The sequence below is a fragment of the Periophthalmus magnuspinnatus genome, chromosome 11 (assembly GCF_009829125.3).
Source record: "Periophthalmus magnuspinnatus isolate fPerMag1 chromosome 11, fPerMag1.2.pri, whole genome shotgun sequence".
NCBI lineage: Eukaryota > Metazoa > Chordata > Actinopteri > Gobiiformes > Gobiidae > Periophthalmus > Periophthalmus magnuspinnatus.
In genome coordinates, this window is record NC_047136.2 from 24,923,407 (window position 1) to 24,946,216 (window position 22,810).

The 22,810-nt window shown below is 39.9% G+C and overlaps 1 protein-coding gene across 2 annotated transcripts; it reads right to left on the reverse strand.

Annotated features, from left to right (window-relative positions):
* Positions 1-902: 902 nt before the first annotated feature.
* ube2e1 (ubiquitin-conjugating enzyme E2E 1) lies at positions 903-21,470 on the reverse strand. Of its 2 annotated transcripts, none has more exons than XM_033975236.2 (6): positions 21,382-21,470; positions 18,960-19,124; positions 17,893-17,943; positions 6,204-6,336; positions 3,665-3,812; positions 903-1,470 (listed from the first exon to the last, which is right to left on the reverse strand). In XM_033975236.2, the coding sequence occupies exons 2-6, from the start codon at positions 19,115-19,117 to the stop codon at positions 1,373-1,375; spliced, it is 588 nt and encodes a 195-aa protein (XP_033831127.1). In that variant the 5' UTR covers positions 19,118-19,124; positions 21,382-21,470; the 3' UTR covers positions 903-1,372. The 2 variants fall into 2 exon arrangements, with proteins under 2 accessions (XP_033831127.1, XP_055081489.1); XM_055225514.1 differs by lacking the exon at positions 21,382-21,470 and adding an exon at positions 21,214-21,234.
* Between the last annotated feature and the right edge of the window lie 1,340 nt (positions 21,471-22,810).

The following is a 22,810-nucleotide window of genomic DNA, read 5'->3' on the forward strand; positions in this document are numbered from 1 at the left end:
TGTAGACCAGTCCACATTTTACTGCACATTAACGGTTTTGGATCCACCTTTGAAATCGTATGTGCACTATGTAATTTTCCTGGTGGAGGGTTCACCACTTGCTTGTCTCCATGGAGATGTTAATGGCCTGGAATGTTCCACAGTATGGCATAACCCTTGTCTATACTCATGAAGATATTCATGTTTTTCAATGCATTTTTTATCAATAAAAACCAGTCAAGTAAAAATGCATGATAAGCTTGTGTCATAATGCGGAACAGACAAAGCAGTAGTATCTCTATGGAAACATGTAGGTGGTAGACCCTCCACCAGAAATTACATAGTGCATCTTTAAAGTGGAACTAAACACCAAGTCAAAATTTTTCACTAGTAAACTGTGTATATGGTGTTTTAATAACTTTATCTATTGTTCTTATGCCTGGTGTTTTTTGGGCAGCTTTCTGGTCAAAACACCTAAATCTAAGTTTGTGCTGCCTTCAGGGGCCTCTGCAATTACCAGTAGTTGGTGACATCACAAAAGACTGCCCTGATTTGAGCCAGGGGTTTCTAATTACAAACACCTGGCTGCATGGGTAGAGTTTGAAGTGTGGATTCCTGTTACATTAATAACACTGTTCCTTATGCCCACAGACCCTGCCCCTCCTCCCCCCTCACTCCCTTTAGTCCACCGGGTACTGTCCAGTTAAGTAGGTCTTTTAATGTGGTTGTGGGCAGAGTTTAAGCATTTAGTCCCATACCATGCAACATTTCAAGCAAAACCATTGCGTCTCAAAGGAGACACACTCACAGGAAAATGCAGTGGAAAAACATTTTAAGTTCATGACATACTGGAAAATCTCCAAGGAGACACCAGAAAAATTACATAACACACCTTTAAAATATTCAATAAAAGACACAAGATGTTCAGGTTGGTCATGTTTTATTTGTAATGGGATGAACAGAACAGTTTTTTTTTAATTTCTCAGTACAGAACACAAATCACAACCATTCCAATCTACCCGTCTACTTTTGTAAAACACTTTAGCGTTTGGAGGGGAGCGCACACCAATTTTAATAGGACTGGGAAATCATGCGGACACGTTTTATCTAGCGCTTTACCGTCCATCTTAAAGCACGAGCTAAAAATAAAGGAGAAAAACCCCCACAAAAGTAGTAGCCTGATTACATTTGGGCCAGATATAACTTAAAAATACGACGAGGGAGTTAAGACTTGTCATAAAAATCCACCCCTCCCAACCCGACCCCGCCCCCTGCTTCCATACGCTTTCATAAGCTTCCATTGGGCCCCCCTTCCCCCCAGGACACCCCTCTCCCCCCCATCCCCTTCCCGTGGCCTCAACTAAGTAGCCATTTCGTCGATTCGTCTGTGGGATTATGTGGCGTAGCGCTTGGTCCACTGTTTGGCTATCCTGTCGTGTTCGGGTCTGTTTGTGGTGTACTGTGTGGCGATGCTCCCGACCAGAGGGTCAGCTGGGGACACAAAAATGGACAATAGTTAGAAATATGGAAACTAGTTGGCGCTTTACACAACTGTTACGTGCCTGCACCAGATTTGCTTGAACTATGAGTGAAGAACATCTCTCAGAATATTTGCCACACCTACTTAGTCCCTTCTCTCACTCTGATGTTAAACCACTTCAGAGAAACAATTGTCTGTAATAGTCACATTCAATTGTTTCCATATGGTTCTCATTCAACAACATCTCCTAACTATTTTGTTTATGGGGTTTGTGGCAGTAGCTCAGTTAACAGAGTCTGTCCACTGATCCATACATTGGCGGTTCAAATCTGATTCACTGGCGCACAGGTTGGCGGTGCAATTCCAGTTCCCACAGATGAATACTGTTGTCGTGTCCTTGAGCAAGACACCTAACCCGCATCGCCTCCAGTGTCTGTACTCTGGTGTATGAATGTGTGTGTGAGTGGTTCCTGGATGTAAAGAGCTTTGAGTGTCTTGAAAGGTGCTATATAAAAAGTGACCATTTCCCATGAAAACGTACATTTGTGGACAGAGGCAGACGTCTGCGCTTTTCTCTCAGCTGGATACAACAAAAGTTAGTTTTCAGCTTGTTCCACTGATGCTTTGACCAATCAGATTCAAATATTAGTCATGGCGGTCGGCCTTTTTACGACTGCTTTCAATGAGAGTCGTTCAGATTGATAAAAGTGTAGCGCTCACTTCAGTGTGCCACACATTTCAGTCTGGAGAGAGTACAGCTCATAAAATATACTGGAGTGTTCTGAACTAAAAGGAGAAATGGTATATGGTCACATTTTTATATAACGCCTTTCCACCGTCAAAAGCAAAGCACTTCACATCAAGGAACCACTCACCCATTCACAGATATTCATACACCAGAGTAAACAGACACTAGGTCAAGATGGGTTAAGTGTCTTGCCCAAGGACACACAACAGCATTTTAACATTTTTATTTTACGTTCAAATGCATACAAGTACTAAATAAAGAACTGAAATGTTCATGGTTACACTATCAGTTCAGGTATAGAGTACACAAATATTTGCATTTACATAGTTTAAAGTAAAGTTCACATTTTTCCAGAGGACTGAGCTGACCCAAAAGTGCTTAATGTTTAGAACAGCCTATCCCTAAAGGTTATTGAAGGCACTCAAAGCCTGCTTTTCAAACAGGGACTGGACTATTGACCATCTACGCTTTCTTATACTTGTTACTTAGTGCATCTTTAAATTATATGATGTTTCTGGTGGAAGATCAGCCACACGCTTGTTGTCTGTATGAGATGTTATTGCTGTGTCTGGAATATTACACATTATAGGATTAACCTTTTCCCTTACAGCACAAAAAGGTGACCAAACCAGGCCAAGTTAAAGGTCAGATCTGAGGTGAGTTTCCCCCATTCATGTTACTGAGCCAGTCCTCACCCAGTATGAATGCTGCATGTTTTTCAAGAGCAAAAAAAAAAACTGAATAAATGCTAGGTTAACACTTAAATGCCATAGTGTGGAACATTCTAGGCAAAGCAATAACATCTCCATGGGAACCAGCAGGTGGCAGACCCTCCACCATGTTACCTCATCAAAAATTTACCCAGAGCTGTGTTTGTTTCATTCACACATGTTTGAATAATCCTTTATTATTAGTCTGTTACATCTCCAAAGCTCAAAATGCCCTGTTCCACCTTATGATGTCATGATGTGGTAGTTCTCAAGGTAATATCTACACTTTACATTTAGTTCAGTGGATATGGGCAATTCCAGGGCTGAAATAAACTAAAAATGATGCTCGTAAAAGTGTGGAGTTTAAATACACAGTGAAGCACTTCCTGTATTACCACATGACATCACGAAGTGGAACAGAGTGTTTTCAGTTTGAAAAGACCACAGCCTAAATATGCAGGATTTGTGTGTTAAACATGTGAATGAAACAAAACAAAAACAAAACCCCCTTTATGCCACTGGGCAAGATATTTCACTTACTTTCTACTCAGTTTATATTCAGTGTCTATTTTAGCCAAATAGTTTTTTGGATTTATACAGCAACTTTCAAGATACTCAAAACAGTTAATCCTTCATCATTCACCCACTGGGCCTCACTGTAGGAGTAAGAAGCAGCAGTAGCCACAGCTGCCATAGGGCTACCTGATATAAACATGGCCGATTGTGTTGTGGTGGTGTGTGTCTCACCAGGGTTGCAGTCGGTGAGCAGGGAGCAGATGGAGAGAAGGACCTTGGAGATGGTCAGGGCTGGACTCCAGTTGTCCTTCAGGATGTCCAGACAGATCACACCCTGACTGTTGATGTTACAGTGGTAGATCCTGGTGCGGAACGTCACCTGGAAACACAAGGAAACAAAACCACATTAGAAAACCACTTATGTCATTCACTTATAAGACAAAGATGGAGATGTGCATTTTATACAAAGTAAAAGTCCACGACTGCAGCTTGTCTTGGTAGATTTAATGTATATAGAGCAGTGATGTAGACATTTGCACTTGTAGAAGCCACATCTTTTCTAGTGATGAATCTGAAGAAAACTTTAAACTGATTTGTTAAAGGTGCACTATGGAACTTTCTCGAAGTGGCACATCACCTACATGATTCCATGGAAACAGAAACTTAAAACTATACAAAGTAACATTCTCCATAGACATTTTGTATGGCATACATTTTATGCCATACTGTATTATAGCCAAAGGAACAACATCTCCATGGAAACAAGCAGGAAGTGATCTTCCTCCAGGCTAAATAAAAGTCAGGTTTATGGAGATGCAAGCCCGCTCACAGTGAGAACATATGGTTTACCAAGAATTTTAAATGCAACAAACACAACCCAAATGAAAAACAGGCTTTTATTTGAGTGTATTTTCTGGCAAAAAGTTACATACTATGGCTTTAATTGTTTCAATACATATTTGGAGGGAAAAGACACTATTCGTTCACAGTGTTAAATTGGAGCATCACAAAAATCAAGATGTACAAGAAAAGAGTTCCAGTGATGTGTCCAGCCAGGTCTGTATGCTCCAGCGTCGCTATTTCACATCGGTCCTTTGAAATCTGGGAACACTTGGAACACTCTGAACTCTGAACTCTTTGAAGTACAGAAATGCCTGAAGTGTGACGAGTTAAAACAGGACCCGGCTGTCAGCTGTGGTTCTATGCAAATGAGTCTAACATGATATTCCTGACAAACACGCGGCAGATATTGCCTCTTTAAGGGTCTACAGTTTGTACTTCTCTGGGGGCCTCATGTGACCTGCACCAGATACACCACCTGGACAAAAAAAGTCACCACCAAAAAAAAGGTCACACACTCTAATATTTGGTTGTTCTGCCTTTAGCTTTAGCTTCACTGTGACATTGTTTCAATTTCGCTTCTGCAGTGTCACAAGATTTATTTCCATCCAGTGTTGCATTCATTTTTCACCAAGATGTTGCATTGCTGATGGTCGAGTCTGACCGCTGCACAAAGGTCTGGACTCTGTGGTGGACAATCCATGTGTGAAAATGACGTCTCATGCTCCTGAAACATGCTCTGTCACAATTTGAGCCCGATGAATCCTGGCATTGTCATGTTGGAATATGCCCATGCCATCAGGAAAAAAAAAAATCCACTGATGGAATAACCTGGTCATTCAGTATATTCATGTGTCAGCTGACCTCATTCTTTGAGCACAGACTGTTGCTGAACCTAGACCTGACCAACTGCAGGAGCCTCGTACCCATTTGCTGAGTTAAATTCAGGTGGCGACTTCTTTTTTGGCCAGGCAGTGTAGTATTCATCATCATTTTTATTTGATTTTGCACTACTGGGACTTCTATCACTTATTATATATACAAACTAAGTACTAAAGTGTTTCGCTGTTTATTTCAGCTCATAGTTTTTTAACAATATTGAACATTTAAATTGGTTCTTTTTGGGGGGAATACTGCTTTAAGGTTGGGCCTATGATGGACTGTTTTTAAATGGTTATGGAACAATATTATAGTAACAATACAAAATTGTCTTTGCCCCTTTTCAGAGCTGCCAAAATGCATTACTGTTATTACAAAACCTTAAGACATAATCTTTTGAAAGATGACACTGCAGAAAAAGTATAGCAGCAGATATTTGGCAGCAAAAAATGATTATTTAGAAATCCACTACTCAGCAATTGATTTTCTGATTATTATATTGTAAATTGAAGGTTTCGTCTGCATTTAAAGCCAGCATATGAGCATGCTGACAATGCTTCTAGATAGAGAACATTTACAGAAAGAAAGTATTACTGATAAAGATCACAAAGTGTTTATTCTTGTTTCCATTTTTTATTTAATAATGCCACAGATTTTGTGGTTTGTTTTTAGTTGATGTGGTCCAGATAAGAACAAAGGAATATGAACATAATCAGCAGTTTTATAGCAGCTGATTCTTTATGATTATTTTTATGTTAATCGCTGCAACCCTACCCAGGCATACATTTTAGGATAGTGCTGTAGTAGGAGTATTAGTGGTGAAAATAGTAGCTAAACCACATTAGCAAATCAATCACCCATTTTTAATAAAAAACAAAAAAAAAACAAACATACATTTTCTGTAAATATTAGCCTTGAACATCAGCACACTCGCTCTCCTCCTGTTGAACTGAGCTGCTGAGACCACAGTGTCTATGTGCGTGACAGGAGCTCCCTCTCGTGGCTAAAATGAGAATAACAGTCTAAGTGCGCTGTGCAACACTGATCTCACCTTTGGAGGTTTGAAGGGGTAGTCTGGAGTGAAGGCGATGTCCAGGAAGAAGACTCCTCCCTCGTACACAGAGCCGGGGGGTCCCAGGATGGTAGACCTCCACTCGTATATGTTGTCTCCTTTGGGACCCGCGCTGGAAGACAAAAAAATTGAGGGGATGAATGAAAAAACAAGTGAAATTAATTTGTCCTGTATTGCTTGTGTTAAGATTGTTAAAAGTGCTAATGTTCCAAGGCTGGAGCCAGTATTCTTATTATAGGATATTGATAATGCAATTAATCACATTTTTATCGAAATAGAGATTCAGTCCGTGATCAGCTTTTAAACACAGAGGTCTTCAGCTAATCCTCAGTCAGTAAAAGCATGTGGTTTGAAGCAGAGTTCAGACTTTGAAGAAAAACATTTGAATATTTGGTTTTGTCAAATAGCGATGATTTAATAACAGTAGCTCAGTTGTAGAGTTTGTCCAGTGATCCGAAGGTTGGCGGTTTGAATCCAGCGCTCTACAGAGACATAATCGGGTGAGCGGGCAGATCCACTGACTCACAGGTTGGCGATGCAATTCGAGCTCCCATAAATTAATACTACTGTTGTGTCTTTGGGCAAGACACTTAACCCACCTTGCTCCATGTCTGTGTACACTGGTGTATGAATGGGGGTGTGGTTTCTTGGAAAAGCGCTATATCAAAACATGACCCTTTACCATTTACCAAAGCAAATTGTATTTGTTTGTTTTTTTCCCATAATCACCCAGCCCTAAGTGATAATCACAGAATTTTACATTTCTTGACCCAAATCCACAGACCTTGTACATATTTATATTGTGACTGTCTGTTTTATTCACAGAGTCACACAAAAACACAAAATCAATATATAAAATATTACGTAAAATGATTTTTTTTTTTTCATAATTTATACCAGTGCATGTTTTTGTCATTGACATAAACTTAAGCAGTTGTGCAATATTCTCTTATCTCTTTACCTCAGAAAACTGGTTTTAGCTATTTGTGTTACTACGACACTAACCTTATCTGTGACAGCAAAGATAAAAGTGCAGTTAAAGTAATCATGGGCACAATATGGTTAAGTAAACTTCACTTCTCTCATAATATACAAAATCAGTATAAAAAATAAACTAATGATACAGGTATATAAGACTGACAAACCACACATATAATACATACATACATTTAAACTTTAAAAAGTGTTTTCAAATGTGTTTTGGAAAATTTAACATACATTTTATGGACCATTCACATACATCCATTAAACTGCTACTAAGCACTAATGCCAACCCATTGATCTATTGAACATTGACACGTGAGGTTATTAGTCTGACCTTTGACCTTATAACTATTGACCCCTTAATGTGTCTCTGTGACCAGATATAAACTCAATGTTTAAGCAGCATTCTGAAAGGTGTATTACAGCCAGTCGACAGGTTCATCACAACAATCATTCAATATATGAAAGATGGAACAATAATATTTATCGTAGGTACTTTTTCTTTGTACTGGTGAGAAATTTTGGGATATTTTTTCTTCAATATAAGATTTGAGCTGTAGAAGGTTGAATTATAAACAAAGATTAATTATTTACGTGTTGCTTTCTGCTATTTATTCGCTGCAGTACAACAGTATTTAACAATATAGTGCCTGTAGAAAACTTTTCTGTGGATCATTCTGCTTTCTGGTTTGATGCTATAATTACTTCGGTAATACATCGCACTTCAAAATTGTTATGGTGACAGGCCTAAATGAAGTCAGCTGCAACTTTTATACAGTTCAGAAGAAAATTTAATATCACGTATGTCCAGGCAATCAAAAAAAAAAAATTTAAATAGTATTGTAAGATATAAAATGAAACATGCACAGTGCTTCAAATGGATTCTCAAGTGCTAATCACTGCATCTGCACACACTGTATATTTATATATTTGCCTATAATGTGCTAAAGTACTTCTGTATATCCACGGAGACAAGCAGGTGACACCTCCAATGCTGGTTACAAAATATAGTTATAGTCAAGTAGTGACAATCTGTAAATTAAAATAAAAATGCCATCTCGTGTGACTTGTGCGTTCGAAGTCTTCTATAAAAAGGGATTAGCACGGTGGCCCATGTTAACACATTATGCCAACTATTTGCATGTGTTTTCCATTAGCTGTCACTGTTTGCTTGTTAGTGGTCACGGCGGCGGCAGACCTCAATCAGCCACAAATAGATACTGTATCATTTGCACTGAATCGCACACTCCAAGGTTTCTTTGGCCCGACAACAGAAGGCCCCCCTCTCCTCTCACCCTCCTCCCCCGTCCTCCCCCCTCCACCACACACAAAGCCCACCCCGGTGCTGCTCGTATATGCCATCCCTGTTGTCATTCACTTTCATATATATTATTTCCGGTGTCCGTTGAAAGAGCAGTGGTGACATTTGAGTGCTTTCATTTGGGTAAAGCCTTTAACCTTTGGAGCGGGCACATGGCATTGCGGTGGAGTGGAGGAGGAGAGTGGAGGAGGAGGAGAGGGGGGGAGGAGGAGGGGGGTCTGTGTGACAGTATTCATGTGTCTCACGGCTTCAATGGGAGTTATTCTGCGGTCTGAACAGGCAGTATTTGTACACTGAATGGAGAGGGAGGGGCTTGTTGTAAGTAAAGAAGTTCTGGGATTTATTTTTTATATGGCCAAAAATGTGTATCACAATTTTCTGGGAGCCACGTCACAATCTAAATTTTACTATTCATGTACTTTCTATTTTTTTATTTTCTATTGGTGGTATTACTAATCCGCTTTAGGGCTGTAACTAATCATTTTCCTAATCGATTAATATTTACGAGCATCAAAAACACCACATTTACACACATTTCCTGTGTCATTTCTATGCAATTCCATATCTGTCTCAGTCATAAAATGTCTTCTCTCAGGTCGTGACATCTTTTGGATTATAAACCAGTTAAGGATTACTCCATTACTAAAATAGTCAGCAAATTTTTCAATAGAGGTTATGTAGATGACATCACAACCTTTGGACGTTTAATAGTGAATGACAAAGGTATACGAGTGTCAATGTGAGTGATGCGTTCAAAAACACGTCTAAAATGTAAAAGAGCTGTTACAGTCGAATAACAAATACAAAAGTCTACAATTCTGCTTAATATTTTCCATTTTTATGCATAATTCTAGGAACTAATTTGAGATTTGTGTCGACCCTTTTCCAAAAAACTGACTTTCCCCCCTAAAAAAAAGGAAAAAAAAGTTGTTTGTAAGTGAGCAGCCTGGTGTTTAGAGTGAGCTGCAGAGAGCCTGGTGTGTTGACTGTACACAGACACACGGTCACCGGTGCATGACCTGTCTGAGCTCTGGAGAGTTTGCGCTTAATGTACTGACGACAGAAACACCAAAGTGGAGATGGAGGCTTCCTGTTAAATTGTTTACACAGTGGCTCCATGGTAACAGCAGCTTGCGGTGCCATTGAGTGGTTTGATAACTAAAATTGTTGCCAGTTTAGTCTCAGCTCTAATCAGTGCATTGTATCTGTGTCTGTCTGTGCTTTAGAATGATATGACACCACCTTCAAGTGAGGAGAGTGAAGGAAAACTAGCCCTTCTGTCAAATGCAATGAAAATCTAAGCTATATTATGTAAAGTAGTTGAGATGACTGTTGTTCTCATATTTCTGCGGATATAATGGACTATAACACGGAAATAATTAATTCAAGTTGGACCAAACACTTAAACTCCGGTCAGAACCTCACTGCAAACATAGCTGTCAACTTGGGCAGTGCTTTTGGAATAAAGAAAAGAGAAAAGACTCATTTATGCTCTAGACGCATAAAGCTACACATAGAGGCTTCTGTCCGTCCTCTGCGTTTGTCAGCTCGCGGATAACGGTACATGTGCGGACCGCTGAGGCCAGTAGTCAACGCAGCTCAGCAGTGGAGGGTAAACTTTAGTAGCAAAAAAAAAGTCGATTTAGTGCTTAGGTCCGCTTTAACTTAAAGGGTCTGTACCCGATTTGGACCCATGAGTGAACACCCACTTAGCTCCTTCTCTCACTCTGACGTTAATGATGAAAGAAACATCACAGGCAGTTCTTTCCATATGGGTCTCACACAAAATGCCTTTTAAAAACTTACTGGAAACAGCTTTTCACCCAAATATCTGCTTTTACAATAAACCGTATCGAGTAAAAATGTTGTGAACTAGAAGAAATACAGGGCTTTAAAGGGCCTGTGTCTTGCCCCAGTACAGATGTATATTGTATGAGTAGCTCTTGAAGGCAAAATAAGGCCACTGTGTGCTGCCTCCATGTCATTATAAAGCTTTTCATTGTCCGATAATCTGAACGAGTGCGTTAGCATGCTAGTTGTTGTTAGCGTTACTGTCACGGCGCAACTCAACGTTTCACAGCCCTCAGAGACGAGAGAATGGTTTATAAACTCATTGAGATGAATAATTACGGTGCTCGGAAATGTATAAGGTAAGTGAGGAATAACTTTGCACAGCTGTAAACCGTTTTAAATGAACTTGTTTGAACTGGTAAAAATGCTCTCAAATCAAGTAGCATGGTTTAATAATTTACATCTGATTATAGCACTAAATGCATCTTAACCATATTTGTATTTCCACAGAGACACCATTGTACATTATACTGCAGCCATGAATGTTGTGATGCTTTCGGGGCCCAACCACTTCCTCCCAGGAGACGGGCCTTTTTATAGACACAAACCAGCTGTTGAGAAACTGTTGAGGATACACTCTGAGCGCTGTGTGATGTTTGAGAATAAAACTGTGTGAGACAGTAGTGTGAAAACCAATATCTTTAGCCTGAGTGTAATTGCACCGCGTTGCTGCTGCCAAGGATCAGGAAGAAGGTAATTAACAGGATTTGAGGGAGAAAAGGATCTTAAACTTGTGAAAAGTGCAAAACAAGGAGGCAAGGTAAAATCTCATTAAAAACATGAAAAACAAAACTAGTTCATTTTAAACAGAATGCATAAGGAAAGTGAAGAATAACAGCTCAATTATTCAGTGATGAGTTTATAAGCATTCTTTGCAACTTTCTAAAGCCAGATCTGAGTTTTGCAACAACAACAACAGCTCACTTCTTGATTCTGGGAAAATAAAATGCTTTAAAATTAGATGCAGACTGCAGACTTATTTCAACCTCAAGAGCTACTTAATACAATATAAATGTACTGGGAAAAGCTAATTTTGCCAAAAAAATAAAAAATAAAAAATGATGAGTTTTTTGTTTATAGGGATGCAAAGATTAACTGAAATAATCAACCATTTAACTATTTTAATAATACTTACCTGGACTATACAAAGTATAATTTTTTATCACAATGACAGAGGTATTGTTAAATCAAAACACCTGAACAAGTTTTTTGGTAAACGTTTTAGAAGCATTCAGTCAGTATATTCATCTGTCTTTAAATACATTTAAAAACAAAACTTTAAAATAAATAATCGTTTTACAAATATTTAACTGCTAAAATAATAGTTTGTTGCCGTTGGAAGAATGGATTTGGGAGATTTACAGTTCAAACTCTTTACTATGATGAGTATTACAAAAAGTGTGAGCCATATTCAAAAGGTCAGCAGCTAATATGCCATTGACATTTGCATAGAACTAAACTGCTGAACAGTTGTACAGTCGCAGAAAGCAAAGCATGTTGGGAAAAACGGTGCCAAGAATATACCTTACCTTACAGACTGTATAAAGAAGTGGACTAAGTGAGTGTGACATCACCATAGTGTCCAGCTCTAGTCAAATGAAGCTTAACGAGGATAACGAGGGATTTGGAGCCGAGTTCCATATTTGGAATTCCGACTGCAAGTATCATAGCAACCGAAGAGCCAATCTGGAGTGAGGCTGTTGAAAGTACCACCCCGCCCACACTGCTGGTTTAGCAGGGTGCTTAGCAACGCTGTCAATCAAACACTAGCAGGAGTGACCTCGGGGAAAAGAAGGCAGCTGATTTGTCTATTGTTAATGTTCATATCCTGAGTTATGCACATAATAGTGAAATAAAAACACCAGGACCATGTAGAGCAGGTCATCCCAAACATTTTAAGACCAAAATGACAAGTCTACCAGCAGCAGTTACAGAGAGAGGGGCAACAGTTTTCTAATGTAAAGTGAATTGGAGCAAGAGTCAATGGAGCCCATGTTCACTTCCTGTTTGGAACGCGGCGGCTAGCAGGTTAGCTATGTCCATTTATATATACAGTCTATGGTCCCTCAGTGTGAACGATAAAGATACTTGAATGGAATGCATGGAATCTTTTTAACCCTGCACATGACTGATGATAAATAATTACTGTATAATTATTATTCAACGGGACACTCCTATGGCTGTTACACAAATGAGTCATGGTTAAACAATGACTCAAATTTTAGCGCCGTGTTTGTGTATGCAACAAAGCTGAAACATGACCTAAATATAGTAAAACAAAGAGTAGCTGCTATGATGCAAGCGTAGAATAACATGTCTTTGATTTATAATTTTGTATCAAGGTAAGGCATCTGGCTTAGAATACAAGGCCAACTTTAAAAACAGCAAAAGTTTCAGTTTAGAAACAAGAACAAATCAACTTGAGCATGAAAGATGAGAGAAAACTATAAAGAACTTGTCTAAATGTATTTTGTATATTCATTTTTTAAAAATTACATAATTTCACATTCACAAATACAAAAATATGTGAGTGAGTTCAACTTGTGAATATTAATGTATTTTTTGTGCTTGAGGTTTATGAATTGCAGCTGTAATTTTGGAAATCATTATTATAGGTGCATGTATGTCATTTGATTTTCGCTGAGTTAGCCAAAATTATTTACTTTTTGCCCATCCTCAAGGAGCGGCCCATGTGGCTGCAAAGCCAAAAGGCACGGGCAGGTGAGAGGATCTGGGCAGCGTTTTGTGCCAGGGTCAGACAGTCAGACTTACATGAAACGCAACATGAGAGTGTGTAGGACACAGCTCCATAACGCACGGCCGCAAAGCTTAATCTGCCTGTAAAACCTGAGAATGTTGTAATAAAATAAATATCCACACAAATCCCAGTGTCCCGCTATTTGTAACGAGGCATGAACCCCCATAGTCTGCTCTCCAGAGCAAGTCAGTCGCACACAGTACTAGGCCTATCCGGCAAGAGCACTCCCAGCCCCACTGAGCACTGAGCTACTGCAGATTTCTGTCAACAGCCTCGGACAGTGATTTCCCCTCTGCCTTTACCTCTGCTTAAAAAGACGTCCGCAGACAGCGTATCCAAGATCACACGCTGCCTGGACCCGGGAGGTGATGAGCTACACTGGGCACTTAGCCACTCCACAAGGAAATTTTGGGGAAAAAGCAAATTATTTGGGCTTACTAAATCAAACTCAAATGTCCATGACATGTGTCTGTGAGCACTGATGTGATATTGATCACAGCTGTTATTTGTTTTCTCAAGAGAGAAACCTCAAGCACAAAAAAAACATTTGTGTTCACAAGTTGAGAACTTATCACATATTTTACAATTTTGCATTTGTAGATGTGAAATGCAGTGTTTTTCGAATTTGTATCATCTTGATCAAGAATATATAAAATACATTTCATGCACAAATACAGAAAAATATGCACACATTTGAATTTGGCACGAAAGTCTTAATAGACCGCTACTTTACCCCACACTTGCCCCATACACTAATGCTCCGCGGTACGGCATGTAACTGGTATCTCTATGGCAATGCCACCGGCCAAAGTTACAGGTCAGTGTGACCTGTAACTTGTGGAGAAGCGACCTCACTCAGAGTAAGAATGAATGTTTTTCCCTGTAATTGAATAAAAGCAAAATGGGATATAATGCCATACAGTGGAACATTCCAAGTAAAGCAACAACATATCGAGCAGGTAGCAGATCTTTCACAAAAAAAGTTATACTGCATTAAATTTCATTCTTTAAAGGCTCACTGTAACTATGAATTTTGTTATTATTGCCCATCATGTGTAGACACAAAATAGTTAAAAGTTGTTCTTGAGTCAGTACTTGGGGCCGGGGCTCAGTGCATCTGTGAACAGCTCCTGTATATTAAAAAAGACAAATCCCTGAGTTATTTTCTGCTGTAATTTAAACGCTCCAATAAAATCTACTTTCCAGGTTATTCAGGGTCTTGGTCATTTAAAACATAATGATCAGTTAGAGATTTACAATGTGAGTGTTTAAGGCGAATAGAAACACAACCGCAGCATTCAGAGAAAATACTAGAGCAATTTAAGATCAGCAGGACAAAAGGTAGATAGAATACACTCAATATTAAGAGACTTTTTACAGATTTTAGCACAGACCTTTGCCTTAGAATAAACAAGAACGGTTTGTCTTTTCAACTATTAGAAACAAACACCAGGAACTTCTATTTCTAAGACTTTTCTCCTGTCTTAGATTCTGATAAATGGGCTTTTGTGAAGTTATTGAATTAGTCGTTATGCTAAAAACTTGTATGCCTTGAAAGATTAATAATGGGTTAGGAAGCAGGAACAAGAAACCAACTGTTTGACGTGGCTAAATTACAGGCATAGAAGAAAATTTGAATCTCATATTGAATTCCATTTTCTTACTAAAAATATGGCTTTCAATTTTAATTTCCTGAACAAAAACAATACATATTTTAAATCACTGCCATCATTGCCAAAATCTGAACTCCAAACTGCTTTTACTGACAGGATTGGCTGTAAACTTCTCCATTAAAAAGACCCAAAGCTGGTAGCTGAACCTCATTCTCAAATTAAATCAGATTTTTGCACATCATTAAAGGGAAAATTCAGGCAATTTGTGCATGTGACATTTGACCCAGTTACACTTTGATTAGTTTAGGGCGACATTGCTTAGTCTGATCAAACTCTAGGCCCGTCACCATAATCACTACATCGACTTACTTGCCTAAAGTTAAAGTTGTGATACTTAGTTTGTCTACAAAATGTTAATCGTTCAATTCTTCATAAAATATATAGTTATAATTCTGTACATTTAATACATGTGCAAATACTATTATATACAAAAGTCGAGAAAGAAATTTAAATGGTCTGATCCTTGTGTTTTGAGCTGGCACAAAGCCCACACTGTTGACTCATTGGGATGGCCTGGATTAACCATTTACTATTGTTATCATAACCTGCAGTTTTATGACGGTACTGGCTCAACTTAAACAAAAAAGTTAAAAAACGGTTCATTATTCATTATTAAAATCTCCTGGAGCGTTGTAAATTCTTGTGATCTTTTCCTGTGTGAACCACGGGGGCTTCAAACGCTCCGAGTGGAAGCGGTTAATCCTGCAGTCCGCGGGGGGCAGTGCGTGGCAGAGCTATGGAGAGTTTCACAAACCCGAGCCGACTTGGGCCACTCTCTCAGGCATGTTGAATCAAAGCAGCACCCCACAGCTCATGTTTTAGGCCTTACTCAGCACCGGGCCAGTGCACAGTGATCTTATCAAACACACACAGCCAGATTTCCTTATTACAAAATGGGGCGTGTGCATCCGGGCATCTAAAGACAGCAACGCAAATCCTGTTTTAGCACCTGCCAATAACAAGGCAGTAGGAGTTAAGACATGGTGTCGGTTAAATGGTTAAATCCCACTGATGTCCGATCGTGTGCGTGATAACAAATCCAATATATAAAAAAATAATTTAAGAGATAGACATACGAGATACAATGAGGTTTTGACAGGCTGTCTATTCTTGTACAGTTTAATTATGTATTCTACGCAGAAACCGGGTACAGTCAATCTCTTACTGAAAAAGATGTATCCATGTAGAAGTTTATTTTTACGACTTTAAAAAGGTCATATATTACACAACATGGATGATTCTTGTGAGGTTTTATCCACGTTATAATATTGTCACCTCCTCCAAAACATACCGTAGTTGTGTTAAAGTAACACTTTATCATTAGTCTGTCTCCGTCTCCAAAGCTCAAAATGCTCAGTTCCACCTTGTGATATCATGAAGCAGTAGTTTTTAAGTTAACAGCTACATTTTTCCTTTAGTTCAGTAGAAATTGGCAATTCCAGGGCTGAAATGATCCAAATGATTCTAGCGAAGGTGTGTGGAGTTTAAAAACGCGGTGAAGCACTTCTTGTTTTAATACGACATCACAACAGAGGAACAGAAGAACTCAGCCTAAATATACAGGGTTTCTGTGTTAAACGTGTGTGAATGAAGCAAAACACAACTCCAGGTCTGTTTGTGATGAGAAAACCTAACCGTTTTGAAAGTCGAGTAATACGGGCCCTTTAAAGTCATAAACAGCATGTGGTCTGACAGGGAGAGAGTCTGTAGTGGTCAATTACTCAGTAGATGGTGCCTTACTCAGCCAAATGTTTATTAGTCCAGTAATTATTTTATTGGGATTATAAAGATTTATAAGGACAACAGCAGAAAGGAGAAAGTATGGACCGAGTTAGTTGAAGTTTTGGGAGTGACTGGACAGTTTTTGTGTGCAAGATTCAAATAATTTTTAATCTTTTGCCAGCTTTCTTTTAGTTAATTGATATAAAGAGTGTGTTTTGTTGGCTACAGCCCTAGCCTCTCTTATAGCCTCTTGTGGAATATAAACTCAGGGTGCGTTCCAATAAATCACAGTTGCCATTTATGCACCAACTGAATAAATAAGAATTTCACTCAGTTATTCAAGTGTCTCAGTGTAAATAACAATGAGAAAAGCTAAAAACAAGCCAAAGGACAACAGAGTCTGATTTCACAGTACCAATGGACCTATGTTTGAAGGTATATCTATACAGTACTGTAGAATTTTATGTTTTTTGTCATAGGTACTCGAGTCATGTTAAAATGACAACCTTCCAATGTATTTCAACATCTATTTTCTTCTTTGACGAGTCATGTTTTTTACTAGAGCTGCAAGATTAACAGCAATGGACATAATCAGCACATCACAAATGCTGCACTTTTTGAAGTATCATAATTTCTTTCACAAACAACAAAATATCCCGTCTTATTCTGCATAAAAGCTGCTAAACCTGTAGTCTAGCTCTGTACAAACATGTTCTGAAATGTGATTCTTTTATTAGTTTGTCAGTTCACATTTCAGTCTTTTTCTCAATTCTGCTGGACAAGTTTAAAATATGAACAGAATCCTAATTTTAAAAACATAAATGACAAATATTTTCTCCTAATTGCGCAGCTCCATTCTTTACAATACGCTTTAAAACACCTCGTCTAGTATCTGGTGAACGCTAAAGGCAATCATGAGGTGTGCCAACTTGTTCTAGTTGGTAGTAAAAACAGAACATTACAGCAGGCTGGTTAAGATCTCCACAGGTGGCTGCAAATGTGGCAACAGCTCTATTGAACAGTCCATTATGTAACAGTAAGTGCAGTTATTACGTCTCTTAAGCCATTATACAAGAATAAAAACTATACAGATTTTTGGCTGCATCCATTTGCCTGAAGCTGTCTAACCTGCAGCAAACACATTATGTACACTACTGTTATTGGATCAGTCACAACCCAACAATAACAATACTTCTCTTTAATTACCTGCCATGAAAAACATTTGCCATCACCAGTGAAAGCAGCACAACATCTGAAACTACTTTGCAACATAACAAAACTTATATAAGAACACACAGCTTATACGCAACTGCGAATAGACCAGGAACCAGTGTTATTCCTCCATCTGCCTGCACTCACCTGCAGTTTGGTGGAGGGTCCAGTGTAATATCCGCCAGTTCCTTCTGAATTCTGCAAAAGAAAATAAAAGACACAATAAAAACCTGGAGGAAAACAACAGGCTGGTTAAGATCTCCACAAAAATGTAAAGTTAATTTGTCAGCTGCACTGCTGCTCTGTCGGCAGTGGGGAGTGCAGTGCAAACATCTATTTATTCAGGAGTGAGGATGGGACAGCATGACATTTTCACGGTCTGATAACCTTGACCAAAGACACCGTGGTATGATGGTATACGGTGGAGTTGTGTATTCTGTATTGCTTAACAAAAACAAGACGTCTTAAGTGTTTGCATATACTATTTTGCTAATTGTTACACAGATATTATCAGGGCATATTACTTCAAACAAACTTACTATTACAAAAAGAAAATGACGAGGAGCACTGTGTGGGGACATGTATGGTTCAAAATTGTAGACAGGTGCTCTTCGGAGGGCTTTTTTTTACTTGAAAATATTTAAGTAGTTGCCTGTAGGGTAAAATATTTCAAATGCATATAGAAAAATCAGACAACAGCAAAAAACCCAAGGCACTCGGTCTGTTTAGAAAAGTTAAAAAGCGTTTCTTGGAAGAGCCTACTAGGGCTGTCAAAAGTATTGAAAATCAAATACTAATCGATACTGAAACCAGTATTGAAACTGATACTCATTTGAGCAAGTGTTGATACTAAACAAAGTCACATTCACAGGACAGAAATTAACCTTTCCTTAGAATGATCTTGAGCTGTACCAAAACGTGCAAGTCCACATAAACTCGACCATTATGGAACCTATCTGGACTGGGGAATTACAGGATATAAAGCCATATTCACATCACATTCTCTTGTCTAAATAGAGTGTTTTTACCATCATCATCATGGTATCGGAATCGGTATTGAGTATCGAAATAAGAGTTTGAAATTTGAGTATCATGACAACACTAGCGCCTGCCCACTGCTGAGCTTCATCCCCTTCCTCACATTTATCCAACAACACAAAAGAAAATGTAAAAATGAACTTGAGGCCACATGCAACTCTGAATATGCTACAGACCTTTTGGCACTGGTGGAGAGAAGCTTGGAGGTCTTGCTCATGCTGCCTTTACTGTCTCGTTTCTTGGGGGTACCGTCCTGTTGCTGCTGCTGTTGCTGATGTGTGGAAGATGAGGAGGAGGAAGAGCTGGAGCTGGCACGCGAATCTTCATCCGACATACCGAGCCTGGATACATCGCACAAGATATACCAGTTAAACAAGCTAGCAAGGTGAGAGTAAAGCAGATCTACTATGCAATCTTTTTGAGCTTTTAACCATGTTATAGTTGTTTCGCCTTCTCATTTACCCTCTCGAAGTTGTATTTAGAGTGATTAATGCACGCTTGAGTAACCTTCACACTCCTGTACTCAAGACGTCATTACTGTGATCAACTCCCGTTTTCACCGCCACCAGCAGACGCCCACTGCTCTGTGATACGCGTAGGGTTTTGCAGCACCGTGTAGTCGTTTTGGTACAAATGAAAGAAAATCTGCTGCTCACTAGTGTGATCTGCAGATACCCATAGGAGGTGTCAACAACTGCTCTTTGTTTTGATGACATTTACGGCGACGTCTGCTCCCACTGGGCCACAGTTTTGTTTCTTTTAAGTCATTTTAGATCAATATTGTGATTTTAAATGTCCAAATAATAACATAATGATCCGTGTGTGTCATAGGTTATTACAATATAGCAGACACAAGCACAATGTCATACTTAACTGCAATTGAATCGAAATTTGGATAGTCGCAATTAGCCAAGCGCAAAGGCTGCAATTTTGGAAACACTAGAAATTTCTTAACAAACAGTAAAATGTGTTCTGTTCTGCATTAAAAACCTGCAAATCCTGTAATTCAGATCTGTACAAACATGTTCTGAAATGTGATTATTGTATTAGTTTGTCAGTTCATATTTCAGTCTTTTTGTCAATTCTACTAATCAAATATGAACTTTGAACAAAATCCTAACATTAAAACATACATCACAAATCTAATCTAATCCGAACGCTTGTCAAAAAAACAATTTCAATTTCAATTTCAACAATTTCATATTTTCGTTCAGTCCTGTAGCACGAGCTGACTGACAAGTGAGAAGTGGAGTCGTGTCGTTTGGGTTTTCCCCAACAAAAGCACTCATCCTTACGTCTTGCTAGCAACTTTCATTTCTGGAGGGCTAACCACTCTGCTACGCACAATTTGACACTGTACGATTTCACCACGTGATCAGACTCCACAGGACAAACGCCGCAGATGTGTCCTTGAGCAAGACACTTCAGAACATTCACATCAACCTGAACATGGTGTGACTGATTGGTGATGGCTGGAGGGGACGACGGCACGGATTGGCAGCCACATCTGTGTCAGACAGCCCCAGAATACTGACTACAGAGTTTGAGAGGATAGTGAAGTTTGTAAAGTCTGCTCTTCGGCTGTAGGTCTGTGTGATTTCCAGTCCATCCAAGGGAAAAATCAAACGTTGAACCTAATGATAGCACTGTTTATTATCCTGCTATAGATTTACAATATCTCCACAAACCCTGCACATAAACAGTATTCATAGTTTACTCTGTAGGACATGTACAGATCTCACCTGAGCCACACACAGGTGAGATTAACGTTTAACTCAAATACTAAACTACTTCTTACACTCTGTGCGTTGTTTTAGTGCAGATAGCTCCTCTCTATCAGTTTAGGGTGGACTTCACGGGGTCGTGTTATCATCACGGGCCACACTGCTGTTGTCCCAGTCCCAGCACGGCTCTGCACGGCTCGGCTCGGCAGTTAGCGGCGGTTGGACTGGTTAAAACGGGCGGTTTAAAGGGCCTCGAGTTGATATTTGAGGAACTTACCGTGCTGCCTCTTTCATAACGCTCAATGATGACCTCGGCTAATGTTTGCAGCCAGGCGTTATTTTTAGCTTTCTGCGACAAAGGAAACGATGAGGTGATAGTTCGGCTGAGGCCTGTGTCTGGACCCGGGACAAACACAGCCTCACGCGGGACCGGGGCTCGTGTCGATGCGGAAAGGTCGAAGGGAAAAGCAGAAATAGATGGACGGGGCGATGTCGCAGTCAGGGAACCAACAACACCTCAACAACACCTCAACAACACCTCAACAACACCTCAACAACACCTCAACAGTCTCCCGGCGGAGGAAACTTTGGGCTAAACAAGTGCCGCGGTGCTGCCCGGCTCTGTACACGGAGGGGTGTCAAAGCGACGGGACACAAAGGTAACCGGGGCTAAATACGAGCTCTCCGTGTCGTTTCGGAGCTGTGCCGTCGACATGCAGCTGATCTGAGCACAGACCACAGGATGGACCGACTCCTCTGACGTTAACGCGGAAACATTAGCGCGAGCCCTCCCGAGCGCACGCGACACGCACGCGACACGCACATATAACAGACCCGAGAGGTGATCGAGAGCGGCAGATCTCCGGTTCCGTACCTTTCTTTGTGTGTGTGTGCACGGCCCGTGTGTGTGCCTCCGCCGACTGGACACCAGTGTCAACGCTCCGCCGCGTGCGCCGCTGCTGCTTCCGGTCAGCGCATACAAAATAAAAGCACGACCATGTGCCAAACGTAAGCGCAAAGAAAAACAAACAATGCAATGTCTAGGTTCACATTTAAAGTGAACTAGAGAACTCAGAAGAGGGCTCCAAGGCAAACTAGGCTTTTAGCCTAAACTGTTTTATGGCACACTATTAAAAGAAGGCCTAAGGGGAAAGGCATACTTTATGGACATTTAAATAAATGTGTTCAAATGTACCAAGATTTACTGAAATGACTAAGCCTATGGGCTTCATCACATTCACATATAAAGCCTTCAGGAGGCTCAGGCTGGCTCCCTGAAGTGATTCTTGTGGCGTTAGTATCTAAAAGTCACATTCTTCTTGTATGCTGATATGTTAATGTCTAAAATCTAAACTTTTTCCAGTGTGTGCTTGATGAGTCAGGGCTCTTCTCCTGACCTCCCATGCTTCATTTGTCCTGTGATGGGTGATGTCTCTTCTCTTCACATCCTGGAGCCCCCGTCTTGGCCCTGTTGCTACAAACTTACAGCCTACACTCATGAACCATGTCCAGTTGAGGTCACTTTATACCAGATGATCTTCCTGATGCAGCCTGCGGTTAAAGAAGATGAATACAATTATCCAAAATGTGAAGAACAAGAATGAAAATGCATCTTGGTCCATTGGCATCACTTGGCTTGTTACCATCAAGTTAATGCTATATTGTGGAACATTTCAGACAAGGAATAACATCTCTGTACCATGGAATCAACCAGGTGGCAGATCCTCCACCAAAAAAGTGACATAACAGGATAACTGCACAGCTGTTACCAGATAGAGACACAAGAGTAAAGTGCCAACATTAAAGTTAAACCTTTACTGGGTCTAACAGTCACTGGACACAATAAGGCCACACTACTGTTAGACATTAGCTGTTCCTACCTCACAGAAAACAGCGCGGCCAGGAATGACACTTTAAAAGACCATTATAATCTCTGATAAACAGGCCTGTCATGTCCAATGTGCGGGAGCTTAAATAAACATTAAACAAAGCGGTGACTGTAAAGCGCTCGCAGAATTCTGAAGTGGCATATTTATTGACATTTGTTAGCATGTAGCCGGCACTTTAACAGGCTGCAGCTGGGGCAGACAGGAGACTCTGAAAAAACAGTTAATTACACAGAAACGTTTAACCAGTGATCTTTGTCACGCAGGCCCACTATCACTTAGCCTTATACAAGAGGAGTCCGGTTACACAGGGCTGAAGTCGGCTGGCTTTGAAGATAGGACAGCTACCGGGTGCCCTACTAACATGTATAAGGAAGAATCATGGATGAAACACAACTGTACAGGAGGGTACAAGTT